Source organism: Coregonus clupeaformis, chromosome 8, assembly GCF_020615455.1.
Source record: "Coregonus clupeaformis isolate EN_2021a chromosome 8, ASM2061545v1, whole genome shotgun sequence".
Taxonomy (NCBI): domain Eukaryota; kingdom Metazoa; phylum Chordata; class Actinopteri; order Salmoniformes; family Salmonidae; genus Coregonus; species Coregonus clupeaformis.
Window position 1 is genome coordinate 10,121,692 of NC_059199.1, and position 14,988 is coordinate 10,136,679.

Genomic DNA, 14,988 nt, shown 5'->3' on the forward strand with positions numbered 1-14,988 from the left:
TATTGTAATGGTGAGAGGTTAGCATGTCTTGGGGGTATGATATAAAATGCTAACCTCCCCTGTTATTGTAATGGTGAGAGGTTAGCATGTCTTGGGGGTATGATATAAAATGCTAACCTCTCCTGTTATTGTAATGGTGAGTGGTTAGCATGTCTTGGGGGTATGATATAAAACGCTAACCTCCGCTGTTATTGTAATGGTGAGTGGTTAGCATGTCTTGGGGGTATGATATAAAATGCTAACCTCCCCTGTTATTGTAATGGTGAGAGGTTAGCATGTCTTGGGGGTATGATATAAAATGCTAACCTCCCCTGTTATTGTAATGGTGAGAGGTTAGCATGTCTTGGGGGTATGATATAAAATGATATTCTCCCCTGTTATTGTAATGGTGAGAGGTTAGCATGTCTTGGGGGTATGATATAAAATGCTAACCTCCCCTGTTATTGTAATGGTGAGAGGTTAGCATGTCTTGGGGGTATGATATAAAATGCTAACCTCCCCTGTTATTGTAATGGTGAGTGGTTAGCATGTCTTGGGGGTATGATATAAAATGATAACCTCCCCTTTTATTGTAATGGTGAGAGGTTAGCATGTCTTGGGGGTATGATATAAAATGCTAACCTCCCCTGTTATTGTAATGGTGAGAGGTTAGCATGTCTTGGGGGTATGATATAAAATGCTAACCTCCCCTGTTATTGTAATGGTGAGTGGTTAGCATGTCTTGGGGGTATGATATAAAATGCTAACCTCCCTGTTATTGTAATGGTGAGAGGTTAGCATGTCTTGGGGGTATGATATAAAATGCTAACCTCCCCTGTTATTGTAATGGTGAGAGGTTAGCATGTCTTGGGGGGTATGATATAAAATGCTAACCTCCCCTGTTATTGTAATGGTGAGAGGTTAGCATGTCTTGGGGGTATGATATAAAACGCTAACCTCCCCTGTTATTGTAATGGTGAGAGGTTAGCATGTCTTGGGGGTATGATATAAAATGCTAACCTCCCCTGTTATTGTAATGGTGAGAGGTTAGCATGTCTTGGGGGTATGATATTTGTGCGTTTAACTTTCTCACTCATCAGTATTCAAAACTAAACTTTTGACTACTTTAATACACATAAGTGAATTTGGCCCATACTTTTGATCCCCTAAAACGGGGGGACTATGTACACAAAGCGCTGTAATTTCTAAACGGTTCACCTGATATGAATGAAAATTAACAAATACACTAAATGGCCAAAAGTATGTGGACACCCCTTCAAATTAGTGGTTTCGCTATTTCAGCCACCTGAAAATCGAGCACACAGCCATGCAATCTCCATAGACGAACATTGGCAGTAGAATGGCCTTACTGAAGAGCTCAGTGACTTTCACCGTGGCACCGTCATAGGATGCCACCTTTCCAACAAGTCAGTTCGTCATATTTCTGCCCTGCTAGAGCTGCCCCGGTCAACTGTAAGTGCTGTTATTGTGAAGTGGAAATGTCTAGGAGCAACAACGGCTCAGCCGCGAAGTTGTAGGCCACACAAGCTCACAGAAAGGGACCACAGAGTGCTGAAGCGCGTAAAAAAGGTCTGTCCTCGGTTGCAACACTCACTACTGAGTTCCAAACTGCCTCTGGAAGCAACGTCAGCGCAATAACTGTTCGTCGGGAGCTTCATGAAATGGGTTTTCAAGGCCGAGCAGCCGCACACAAGCCTAAGATCACCATGTGCAATGCAAAGCATCGGCTGGAGTGGCGTAAAGCTCACCGCCATTGGACTCTGGAGCAGTGGAAATGCGTTCTCTGGAGTGATGATCATGCGTCACCATTTGGCCGTCCGGTTGACAAATCTGGGTTTGGCGGATGCCAGGAGAACACTACCTGCCCCAATGCATAGTGGCAAGTGTAAAGTTTGGTGGAGGAGGGATAATGGTCTGGGGCTGTTTTTCATGGTTCGGGCTAGGCCCCTTAGTTCCGGTGAAGGGAAATCTTAACGCATACAATGACATTCTAGACAATTCTGTGCTTTCAACTTTGTGGTAACAGTTTGGGAAGGCCCTTTCCGGTATCAGCATGACAATGCCCCCGTGCACAAAGCGAGGTCCATACAGAAATGGTTCGGTGTGGAAGAACTTGACTGGCCTGCAATGAGCACTGACCTCAACCCCATCGAACACCTTTGGGATGAATTGGAACACCGACTGTGAGCCAGGCCTAATCGCCCAACATCAGTGCCAACCTCACTAACGCTATTGTGGCTGAATTGAAGCAAGTCCCCACAGCAATGTTCCAACATCTAGTGGAAAGCCTTCCCAGAAGAGTGGAGGCTGTTATAGCAGCAAAGGGGGGACCAACTCCACATTAGAGCCAGAAATCTTGCTTGTTTGTAGGTGACCAAATACTTATTTTCCACCATAATTTGCAAATAAAATCATAAAAAATCCTTCAATGTGACTTTCTGGAATTTTTTTTATCATTTTGTCTGTCATAGTTGACGTGTACCTATGATGAAAATTACAGGCCTCTCTCATGTTTTTAAGTGGGAGAACTTGCACAATTGGTGGCTGACTAAATACTTTTTTTCCCCCACTGTGTGTGTGCGCGCGTGTGTGTGTGTGTGTGTGTGTGTGTGTGTATATATATATATATATATATATATATATATATATATATATAACACACACACACACACACACACATAACCTATAGGCTGGAAAATAATGACATATCAATGTACCCATTTGGGGATCTGATAGTATTTCTGATTGGCTTTAACGCACCACCACTAATGACCTGTGGAGCTTCTCAAAGTAAATGTTTTCTTCACCTCAAACAGCAAGCAAACAAAGTCTGTTTTTACATCCGTTGAGAATGACAATATAGTTACACAATGTATTTGAAAATTCTTTCCAGCTCGATAACCACTCAGCGTGAAAGGGAACAATGTCATGCTCTGATCATAAAATAGGCCTACCCGATGAGCTGTTATCCCTTGAGCAAAATAGCCTCCAGCTGTTTCTGTCCTGAGCTCACTGGTGCAGAAAGCTGAGGGCCCAGAATATTTTATACAATGTTGCAAGCACAAGCTTTGGGCCTGACCAAGCTAATAGTTGATACAATCCATAGCAAATGTGATTTATATAATATTTATTTTTTAATCAGGATATTTTCTACCTGCAGGCTGCAATGTTTTTATGTGTTGGCTTTATGTGGGCTATTTTTACATAGTTGGCAATGGCAATTGAAGTAACTTTTCAGGTTTGTATCATTTTCATTTAGATTTGGATATAATTTTGATGAACCACATGACAATGATTGAGATATGAAGACGTTATTATAAATTAAATATAAACTGTTCCACGAAAAATTTGCAATATGAAAACCATAACTGGCACGCAGATCTGTAGAAATTGTAAGATAAATTGGCACTCCACATGAGAAAGGTTGCAGACTCCTCGTGTAGCCTGTTACCGGCGACTTCAGGAGAGTAACGTCAGAATATACGAAAGCAAGCAGGAGCGGGAGGAGGATGGTCGGTCAGGTTTAGGTTTTTCTCTCGTGGTTATCTTGATCTCTGGCTCCCTCTTGAGTCATTTGTGTCTTATTTCATCAAACAGCATCAGACAAGCGTGTAGTTGATTTTATTAAAAACACATAGGGTGTGTCTATATATGGGGAAAATACACTATAAAAAATGTCGATCAATCGATTGGTCGAAAGAACAGACTACTTTCGGTCAACCAATATTTTTTTTTGTTGTCGTCGGGGACAACCCTTAATTAAAACACCCTAAAATGAAAGCTGACAGTCTGCACTTTAACCTCACAGTCATTGTATCATTTCAAATTCAAAGTGCTGGAGTACAGAGCCAAAACAACAACAAATGTGTCACTGTCCCAAAACTGTATGTCCTCCATAGGTCAGGAGAAGACAAGCGGTCGCAGAACGAATACGTGAACAACCACAATCGTACCATACAATTACAAACACGGTTGCTAAGCTGCGGCCACATTCAATAGCCAAACACTGTAGAATGTTGCAGATAGAGATGACACGAATAGAACAGACGGGATTCCTTCTTAAAAGATGTCACAGAGAGAGGCATGTTTGTTCTACATTACATAGTGCAATCTGAACGTGTCCTGCGGCCGCACCCCTGAACTGTAGATTCCTGAAGGTCTCGATGGTCAAAACCCAAGGGAGGGACTGACCAGAGTTCAGACAGCCTCACCTCACAGTATAGTGAAAACACAGACAGACAGACAGACAGACAGACACGTGTGACCACACATACACCTCAGACTGGCTGGATATCCTTCCATATAATTATGGTGCCCAACCCCTTACACACATACACAGTACGTACTCAAAATAACCCCAGGGTCAATCACCATGGGGGAGAGATTGAGCGTGAAATGGGCCTAATTCTATTTACATATCCTGAACACACACACACACAGGTGGAAGTGTGTTAGGGTGAGCGGAAGGGGGACTGGGCATCTGGAATGCGCACACACACACACACACACACACACACACACAGAAGTGTGTGTCTGAGTCTGGTTGACAGTAGTGGGTTTGTTTTAAGGTTCAAGACAGATGGATGACTGGTAACTATTAGACTGGGAGGGGTGGGTGGGGGGGTTGAGCTTTCATTAACAAGATGGAGGGATGAAGGGAGAGATGGAGAGAGAAAGACAAAGAAGTGGTAGGAGTCTTTTTCTCTGTCACTCTTTCAGGTTGTAGAACTGTGCCATTAAGACTGGAGCAGGTTTCAGATGTATGAGAATGACATCGCGTTGTTTTTTTATTGGAGGTGACCCAGTATGGTCTGTGCTGAGCTCACCTAGACTAGCTAGGATAGATGGTGGCACTGAAACCCTGTGATGTGAGCCAACTAGGTTCATACAATATAAGCCTCGAGGCCAAAACTGGTTTGCCATAAAAACAAATAACCCCACAATAAGGAAAATTACTTTAACAAAGCAGAACAGGGATGCTTTTAGGAGGTGACACACACACATGCATGGCTACAGTACACACACACACACACACACACACACACACACACACACACACACACACACACACACACACACACACCGCCCCCAGAGGCTGTCAATGACTATTACAGAGTAGCTCACTGATCAACCGGACATACTGTAAGTGAAATTCAACGAGCCACATGCTCTTTCGCGTGTGTTCTCAAACTTCCCAACAGCATTCAGATGGTGTTAGAAGAGGAGAACGGGATCCAGAGGGGAGAGGAGAACAGGGTCCAGAGGAAAGACGAGAACGGGGTCCAGAGGAGAGAGGAGAACGGGGTCCAGAGGGGAGAGGAGAACGGGGTCCAGAGGGGAGAGGAGAACGGGGTCCAGAGGAGAGAGGAGAACGGGGTCCAGAGGAAAGAGGAGAACGGGGTCCAGAGGAAATAGGAGAACGGGGTCCAGAGGAAAGAGGAGAACGGGGTCCAGAGGGGAGTGGAGAACGGGGTCCAGAGGAAAGAGGAGAACGGGGTCCAGAGGGGAGTGGAGAACGGGGTCCAGAGGAAAGAGGAGAACGGGGTCCAGAGGAGAGAGGAGAACGGGGTCCAGAGGAAAGAGGAGAACGGGGTCCAGAGGAAAGAGGAGAACGGTGTCCAGAGGGGAGAGGAGAACGGGGTCCAGAGGAGAGAGGAGAACGGGGGAGAGGAGAACGGCGTCCAGAGGGGAGAGGAGAACGGGGTCCAGAGGAAAGAGGAGAACGGGGTCCAGAGGAAAGAGGAGAACGAGGTCCAGAGGAAAGAGGAGAACGGGGTCCAGAGGAAATAGGAGAACGGGGTCCAGAGGAAAGAGGAGAACGGGGTCCAGAGGGGAGTGGAGAACAGGGTCCAGAGGAAAGAGGAGAACGGGGTCCAGAGGAAAGAGGAGAACGGGGTCCAGAGGAGAGAGGAGAACGGGGTCCAGAGGAAAGAGGAGAACGGGGTCCAGAGGAGAGAGGAGAACGGGGTCCAGAGGGGAGAGGAGAACGGGGTCCAGAGGAAAGAGGAGAACGGGGTCCAGAGGAGAGAGGAGAACGGGGTCCAGAGGAAAGAGGAGAACGGGGTCCAGAGGAGAGAGGAGAACGGGGTCCAGAGGAAAGAGGAGAACGGGGTCCAGAGGGGAGAGGAGAACGGGGTCCAGAGGAGAACGGGGTCCAGAGGAGAACGGGGTCCAGAGGAAAGAGGAGAACGGGGTCCAGAGGAAAGAGGAGAACGGGGTCCAGAGGGGAGAGGAGAACGGGGTCCAGAGGGGAGAGGAGAACGGGGTCCAGAGGGGAGAGGAGAACGGGGTCCAGAGGAAAGAGGAGAACGGGGTCCAGAGGAGAGAGGAGAACGGGGTCCAGAGGAAAGAGGAGAACGGGGTCCAGAGGAAAGAGGAGAACGGGGTCCAGAGGAAAGAGGAGAACGGTGTCCAGAGGGGAGAGGAGAACGGGGTCCAGAGGAGAGAGGAGAACGGGGGAGAGGAGAACGGGGTCCAGAGGGGAGAGGAGAACGGGGTCCAGAGGAAAGAGGAGAACGGGGTCCAGAGGAAAGAGGAGAACGGGGTCCAGAGGGGAGAGGAGAACGGGGTCAGAGGAAAGAGGAGAACGGGGTCCAGAGGGGAGTGGAGAACGGGGTCCAGAGGAAAGAGGAGAACGGGGTCCAGAGGAAAGAGGAGAACGGGGTCCAGAGGAAAGAGGAGAACGGGGTCCAGAGGAAATAGGAGAACGGGGTCCAGAGGAAAGAGGAGAACGGGGTCCAGAGGGGAGTGGAGAACAGGGTCCAGAGGAAAGAGGAGAACGGGGTCCAGAGGAGAGAGGAGAACGGGGTCCAGAGGAAAGAGGAGAACGGGGTCCAGAGGAAAGAGGAGAACGGGGTCCAGAGGAAAGAGGAGAACGGGGTCCAGAGGAAAGAGGAGAACGGGGTCCAGAGGAAAGAGGAGAACGGGGTCCAGAGGGGAGAGGAGAACGGGGTCCAGAGGAGAACGGGGTCCAGAGGAAAGAGGAGAACGGGGTCCAGAGGAAAGAGGAGAACGGGGTCCAGAGGGGAGAGGAGAACGGGGTCCAGAGGAGAGAGGAGAACGGGGTCCAGAGGAAAGAGGAGAACGGGGTCCAGAGGGGAGAGGAGAACGGGGTCCAGAGGAGAACGGGGTCCAGAGGAAAGAGGAGAACGGGGTCCAGAGGAAAGAGGAGAACGGGGTCCAGAGGAGAGAGGAGAACGGGGTCCAGAGGGGAGTGGAGAACGGGGTCCAGAGGAGAGAGGAGAACGGGGTCCAGAGGAGAGAGGAGAACGGGGTCCAGAGGAAAGAGGAGAACGGGGTCCAGAGGAAAGAGGAGAACGGGGTCCAGAGGAAAGAGGAGAACGGGGTCCAGAGGAGAGAGGAGAACGGGGTCCTGAGGAGAGAGGAGAACGGGGTCCAGAGGAAAGAGGAGAACGGGGTCCAGAGGAGAGAGGAGAACGGGGTCCTGAGGGGAGTGGAGAACGGGGTCCAGAGGAGAGAGGAGAACGGGGTCCAGAGGGGAGAGGAGAACGGGGTCCAGAGGAGAACGGGGTCCAGAGGAAAGAGGAGAACGGGGTCCAGAGGGGAGAGGAGAACGGGGTCCAGAGGGGAGAGGAGAACGGGGTCCAGAGGGGAGAGGAGAACGGGGTCCAGAGGGGAGAGGAGAACGGGGTACAGAGGGGAGAGGAGAACGGGGTCCAGAGGAGAACGGGGTCCAGAGGAAAGAGGAGAACGGGGTCCAGAGGGGAGAGGAGAACGGGGTCCAGAGGGGAGAGGAGAACGGGGTCCAGAGGAGAACGGGGTCCAGAGGAAAGAGGAGAACGGGGTACAGAGGGGAGTGGAGAACGGGGTCCAGAGGGGAGAGGAGAACGGGGTCCAGAGGAAAGAGGAGAACGGGGTCCAGAGGAAAGAGGAGAACGGGGTCCAGAGGAAAGAGGAGAACGGGGTCCAGAGGGGAGAGGAGAACGGGGTCCAGAGGAAAGAGGAGAACGGGGTCCAGAGGAGAACGGGGTCCAGAGGAAAGAGGAGAACGGGGTCCAGAGGAGAGAGGAGAACGGGGTCCAGAGGAAAGAGGAGAACGGGGTCCAGAGGAGAGAGGAGAACAGGGTACAGAGGGGAGTGGAGAACGGGGTCCAGAGGAAAGAGGAGAACGGGGTCCAGAGGAAAAAGGAGAACGGGGTCCTGAGGGGAGAGGAGAACGGGGTCCAGAGGAGAGTGGAGAACGGGGTCCAGAGGGGAGAGGAGAACGGGGTCCAGAGGAAAGAGGAGAACGGGGTCCAGAGGAAAGAGGAGAACGGGGTCCAGAGGAAAGAGGAGAACGGGGTCCAGAGGAGAGAGGAGAACGGGGTCCAGAGGAAAGAGGAGAACGGGGTCCAGAGGGGAGAGGAGAACGGGTCTATTGATACAAACACTGACTTTTTATTTATTATTTCTTTGTGTCTTGGTAAATACCGTCAGCGTTTCTAGGACCAGCTCCCTGAGAAGGTTTACCACATGCCAGAGGTCAAACACTCTCCTAACTGACATGTCCACAATGCAGTCAAAATGCATAAAAAAAAAGATGGGTTATAATGTCAAAGGACACACGGATGCACAGATGGGGCCAAGGGAAAAGGATAAGGGTGGGATGAGGCCAGATAGAGGTGATACTACAGGGCAAAACTCATTCACTCTTCAAGAGCTGTCAATCAAACAAACGAATTGTCAATCAAGGTGTTTGCCAATTAGAAATCAGTCACAAGGGCCACTGACTTATGCTTGAACAGGGATATGGCCAGTTAGAAGTTTCTGTTGCAAAAGGAACCTAATTTACTGTCAATCAGTCAAAGCCACACCAGACAGTAGGTGTCCATACCAAAACAGTAGAACGTTTCTACCAAACCAGGCGATCGTGCTGCATAAGTCTCATGCTCTGTGGTCATGGTTACGGGGTTATGGTCAGCCACACACTGTACTTACCGGTAGTCTAGCGTGTTCTACGGCACTACCCTACGGGAGAGAGAGCAACCGTTAACCTAGGGGTAACAGGAGAGAGAGGGGATGTTGACGACCGTTAAGTAACGGAATTACACGGCCTTAATCCTTATGGGTCTAAGCTAACATATGGAATTGTTTTAAGATGGTCAAATCAAGGATTAAGCTATTTGATTTGGAATTTTAGGACCCTTTTAGGTATCCAAAAAATTCACCAAAATATTTGATTAAACATTTACATTTGGCCTTACTGCTATTAGCCCATAGAAAAACAGATTGTCCCAAAATATTTTTGGGACCCATATTTCATAACAAATTGGGCACTACACTACGTCCATATATACACTGAACAAAAATATAAACGCAACATGTAAAGTGTTGGTCCCATGTTTAATGAGCTGAAATAAAAGATCCCAGAAATTTTCCATACGCACAAAAAGCTTATTTCTCTCAAATTTGGTGCACAGATTTGTTTACAGCCCCTGTTAGTGAGCATTTCTCATTTGCCAAGATAATCCATCCACCTGACAGGTGTGGCATATCAAGAAGCTGATTAAACAGCATGATCATTACACAGGTGCACCTTGTGCTGGGGACAATAAAATAGCACCCTAAAATGTGCAGTTTCATCACACAACACAATGCCACAGATGTCTCAAGGTTTGAGGGAGCGCGCAATTGGCATGCTGACTGCAGGAATGTCCGCCTCAAACACCGTTTTGTAGAATTTGGCAGTACGTCCAACCGGCCTCACAACCGCAGACCACGTGTACGGCGTTGTGTGGGCGAGTGGTTTGCTGATGTCAATGTTGTGAACAGAGTGCCCCATGGTGGCGGTGGAGTTATGGTATGGGCAGGCATAAGTGAAGGACAACGAACACAATTGTATCTTATTGATGGCAATTTGAATGCACAGAGATACCGTGACGAGATCCTGAGGCCCCATTGTAAGACCATTTTGTTTAAGGTCTCTGTGACCAACAGATGCATATCTCTATTCCCACTCATGTGAAATCCTTAATGAATTTATTTCAATTGACTGATTTTCTTATATGAATCATAACTCAGTAAAATCTTTGAAATTGTTGCATGTTGCGTTTATATTTTTGTTCAGTATACTTCCATAATTTTTTTTTAACTGGTACCGGGGGCTACCTTCAGACGAGTCGTGAGGCTTGTGGTCGCCTTTCCATAGAGTGGTCCTATTAGTTTGTAGGCCAAACCATTCGGACGCTACAGACCTTTTTGTGAGAAGACCGATTTTCGGGATGTCTCATGGTCTGACAAACACCTGCTGTAACTCTGTCACCTTTCACCACTGATGCGGAAGGCCGCCATTGGTGGATGCGGTGGATTGAGATACAGTGTATCTCTAGTTTAAACTCTTTTGATTTCCGTGGGGATTAAGAAGGGTCAAGGGTTATAGAGGTGAAAGGTAATTTGGAAGACATCCCATTACATTCAGGGAACGCTTTCTGAACCGCTTGCAGTCCGGTCGACACCTTGGCTTCACTGATTGGACTGTGGTCAGAAGTGAGTTGCGGTCCGGTCGACACCGTGGCTTCACTGATTGGACTGTGGTCAGAAGAGGGTTGCGGTCCAGTCGACACCGTGGCTTCACTGATTGGACTGTGGTCAGAAGATGGTTGCGGTCCAGTCGACACCGTGGGTTCACTGATTGGACTGTGGTCAGAAGTGGGTTGCGGTCCGGTCGACACCGTGGGTTCACTGATTGGACTGTGGTCAGAAGTGGGTTGCGGTCCGGTCGACACCGTGGGTTCACTGATTGGACTGTGGTCAGAAGAGGGTTGCGGTCCGGTCGACACCGTGGGTTCACTGATTGGACTGTGGTCAGAAGTGGGTTGCGGTCCGGTCGACACCGTGGGTTCACTGATTGGACTGTGGTCAGAAGAGGGTTGCGGTCCGGTCGACACCGTGGCTTCACTGATTGGACTGTGGTCAGAAGAGGGAGAGTGTGTTGACTGATGTGATTGAGAGTGTGTTGACTGATGTGATTGAGAGTGTGTTGACTGATGTGATTGAGAGTGTGTTGACTGATGTGATTTAGGGTCGTTTTATGCTATGTGTCTGGAACACAATATGGGTGCAAGTTCATAAACATACAAGCTGCTGTGTCACGTGATCTCTTTCTTCGTAACAGTCGTCGACAGGTCAGGTTCACATCAGTGTGTGTGTGTGTGTGTGTGTGTGTGTGTGTGTGTGTGTGTGTGTGTGTGTGTGTGTGTGTGTGAGGACTGGAGAAGGTCACGAGGGCCAGGGGTCAAGATAAAATATTAGTAAGAGGGAGAGGATGAGAAGGGCAGAAAGTGAGAACGGGAAAGAGGAGAGGGTGATTGGAAATGAGAGAAGGTAAGGAGTTGAGGGATTTAAGGAGGAAAATGGAAGCGGGAGAAAGGTGATGGATTAATTCCAGTCCAGTGAAATCCACCTCAAAAAAAGGTTAGCCCTTCCCTGACCTTATGGAATAGAAGCTCACTATGGGGAATGTTCCGGACTGTTCTTTATGTTCCGGAGTGTAGCTCCCTGGTTAGCTCCATAGCGCCTAAGACCTTTTAGATTAGGGCCTTGGTAAAGCATCTAATGGGGCCCCCATAACACTTAGCCCCAGCACCAATGTGTATTCAATGTGATCGCCTAAGGCCAAGCTTCCCTAACTGGTTTTATTTGGCCCCCCCCCCCCAAGTTTTCTTAGCAAAGACATAAGTATATATATAGGCCTTTATATAAATGTTAAAATGTTCATTGTTGGACATAAAAAGACTTAAAAACACCAGGAAATGAGCTATTCCCACGCATAATAGAGACCTGATGGTGTAGAGAGGCTCTGCGCTGTGTGTGTAGTTTCCTGCTGTGTGCGTGTCGTTTCCTGCCGTGTGCGTGTGCACTTACCGGCAGGTGTGTGAAGACCGAGAAGGTGGAGCAGAGGAAGGCTATGAGGTCACTCAGGTAGTCGCTGGGAGCTCCGCCCCCCTGGGCTGCTGTCCAATCATAGTCAGCCAGCTGGAGGAACTGGTCGATCTTGGCGTTCAGATTGGTGTAGATCTCCTCTTCTGCTGCGTGTCTAGCGTCCTGGAGAGAGAGACATTTTGGGGTTTCAGCTGGGTAAAGCACCTTATGACAACTGCTGATGTAAAAAGGGCTTTAATAAAATAAAATGTGATTGATTGATTGACTGGTTGATTGAGAGGGGGTGGGGAGAGATGGAGATTGATGTTGAGATCAAGAGAAACAGAGATGGAGGGAAAGTTTGTGAGATATCGGGATCACTACAAGAGAGAAGGCTGTGTGCCCGTGTTTTTTCACCTTAAAGGTGGAAGTCCCATAGAGCTTGGTAGCATTGGCGGTATCAGTTGGAACGTTAGTGATGTTGGAGATGAACTCCTCCAGGTAGACACAGGATGCCTCCAGATGGGTGGTGTTGATGATCACCTGAACCAGCTGGATACACACACAGAATACCAGCCTGAATATCAACCCCACAAAACCAACCCTCAACCCTGCCTGGCGCCCCTATAGACACATAAGGTCTATAACATCATAACTGACCACTTATTCATATTTTCTGTCTCACACACAGAGACACAGAGAGACACGGAGACAGAGAGACAGAGAGAGACACGGAGACAGAGAGACAGAGAGAGACACAGAGACAGAGAGAGAGACCGAGACAGAGAGACAGAGAGAGACAAACAGACAGAGACAGAGAGAGAGACAGAGAGACAGAGAGAGACAAACAGACAGAGACAGAGAGAGAGACAGACTATTACCTCAGTCAGTCCTACGTTCTTCTTCTTGATGGCATGCTGTAGACAGTTACTGAGTGTTCTGGTTAACAGCAGGTTGGTCGACTTACGGATAATATCATCAATCTCTGTAGAGCTGAGAACACAAAGATGACATCATATTACTTAGACTTACATAGGAGCTATACCAATGTAGATGGGGCGGCAGGTAGCTTAGTGGTTAAGAGCGTTGTGCCAGTAACTGAAAGGTCGCTGGTTCTAATCCCCGAGCCGACTAGGTGAAAAATCTGTTGATGTGCCCTTGAGCAAGGCATTTAACCCTAATTGCTCATGTAAGTCGCTCTGGATAAGAGCGTCTGCTAAATGACCCAAAAAAATAAAATAATAAATAAAAATAAAGATACAAAAATAAAAAATAAAATGTAGCACCACAAGGTTGGTCTGCATGAAGTCTATCACAGTCCAGATGAGGCAGAGGAAGTCAAAAACACTGTCAGCACAGAGGAAGCACAGAGGACAGGAGGACATGAGGACAGGAGACAGGAGGACAGGAGGACAGGATGTTTTCTCTTTGTGATGTTTTGGAAAGGAAGGGGGAAAGCGAGAGAGAGCGAGAGAGAGAGAGCGATGGAGAGAGAGAAAGAGCGATGGAGAGAGCGAGAGAGAGCGATGGAGAGAGAGCGATGGAGAGAGCGAGAGAGAGCGATGGAGAGAGCGAGAGAGAGCGATGGAGAGAGCGAGAGAGAGCGATGGAGAGAGAGAGAGAGAGCGATGGGGAGAGAGAGAGAGAGAGCGAGAGAGAGAGAGAGAGTGATGGAGAGAGCGATGGAGAGAGCGAGACAGAGAGACAAGAGAGAGTGAATGTGTGTAACCGCTGCCAGAGTGGAACTATGGCTAACCAACACTATTCCGACCAACACACACACTAGGGCTGGCCGGTACACCGTATTTTTCCCATATACCAGAATTGATGCACGGACCGGTTTGGATTTTAACTTTACCTAAAATAAAGGTATTTCAATGTTTTGTTTGTTAAATGTAATATAAATGTAAAACTGAGTGATAAACCTGAAAAATATGGTAATTGTCAGTTCTTACTGGCAGTAAGAGACGGCTAATAGTTGAAACAGCTCATCTGCTAGCTTCAGGTGTGGACAGGTACACCGCTAACAGTTTAAACAGCTCATCTGCTAGCTTCAGGTGTGGACAGGTACACCGCTAATAGTTGAAACAGCTCATCTGCTAGCTTCAGGCGTGGACAGGTACACCGCTAATAGTTGAAACAGCTCATCTGCTAGCTTCAGGTGTGGACAGGTACACCGCTAATAGTTTAAACAGCTCATCTGCTAGCTTCAGGTGTGGACAGGTACACCGCTAATAGTTTAAACAGCTCATCTGCTAGCTTCAGGTGTGGACAGGTACACCGCTAATAGTTGAAACAGCTCATCTGCTAGCTTCAGGTGTGGACAGGTACACCGCTAATAGTTGAAACAGCTCATCTGCTAGCTTCAGGTGTGGACAGGTACACCGCTAATAGTTGAAACAGCTCATCTGCTAGCTTCAGGTGTGGACAGGTACACCGCTAATAGTTGAAACAGCTCATCTGCTAGCTTCAGGTGTGGACAGGTACACCGCTAATAGTTGAAACAGCTCATCTGCTAGCTTCAGGTGTGGACAGGTACACCGCTAATAGTTGAAACAGCTAATCTGCTAGCTTCAGGTGTGGACAGGTACACCGCTAATAGTTGAAACAGCTCATCTGCTAGCTTCAGGTGTGGACAGGTACACCGCTAATAGTTTAAACAGCTCATCTGCTAGCTTCAGGTGTGGACAGGTACACCGCTAATAGTTGAAACAGCTCATCTGCTAGCTTCAGGTGTGTACAGGTACATTGTTGCAATGAATATTGCGTGTGAGGCAGTGCTGGTGCCAAAAAGCACCCTAGAAATAGGAATAATGCCCTTTGTGGCAAAAGTAAGAACTGCCATTGAATCCAATGAAAATACATAGTCACTAACCTTTTTAAATGCGAGTAAAGTACATGTCGGATAATTCTACCTTTTTATTTATTATTTTTTTTACGACAGGGCTGATGGAAACAACAAATGTGTAAATTTCCAAATGTCAACAAAACAAAATACACTAGACAAGCTGGGATATTTTTGTGTCTGTAAAATCAATGAAAAATAGCAGCAGAAACGCTTTTATGCACAAATATTCATGTAATAACCATTATATATCAAAGTAAGAGCGTCTGCTAAATGACTAAAAC

The 14,988-nt window shown here is 47.9% G+C and overlaps 1 protein-coding gene across 5 annotated transcripts in view; it reads right to left on the minus strand.

Annotated features, from left to right (window-relative positions):
* LOC121571077 (exocyst complex component 6B) overlaps positions 1–14,988 on the minus strand; it is a 192,009-nt gene that overhangs the window by 65,744 nt on the left and 111,277 nt on the right. For 3 of the 5 annotated variants that reach the window (XM_045221781.1, XM_045221780.1, XM_045221784.1), the window contains exons 17-20: positions 12,741–12,852; positions 12,277–12,411; positions 11,863–12,042; positions 8,938–8,967 (exon numbers count right to left, since the gene is read on the minus strand). In XM_045221781.1, the coding sequence (XP_045077716.1) occupies positions 8,938–8,967; positions 11,863–12,042; positions 12,277–12,411; positions 12,741–12,852 (457 nt within the window). The remainder of the gene's footprint in view (positions 1–8,937; positions 8,968–11,862; positions 12,043–12,276; positions 12,412–12,740; positions 12,853–14,988) is intronic. The other 2 variants (XM_045221783.1, XM_045221782.1) reach the window with 1 other exon arrangement.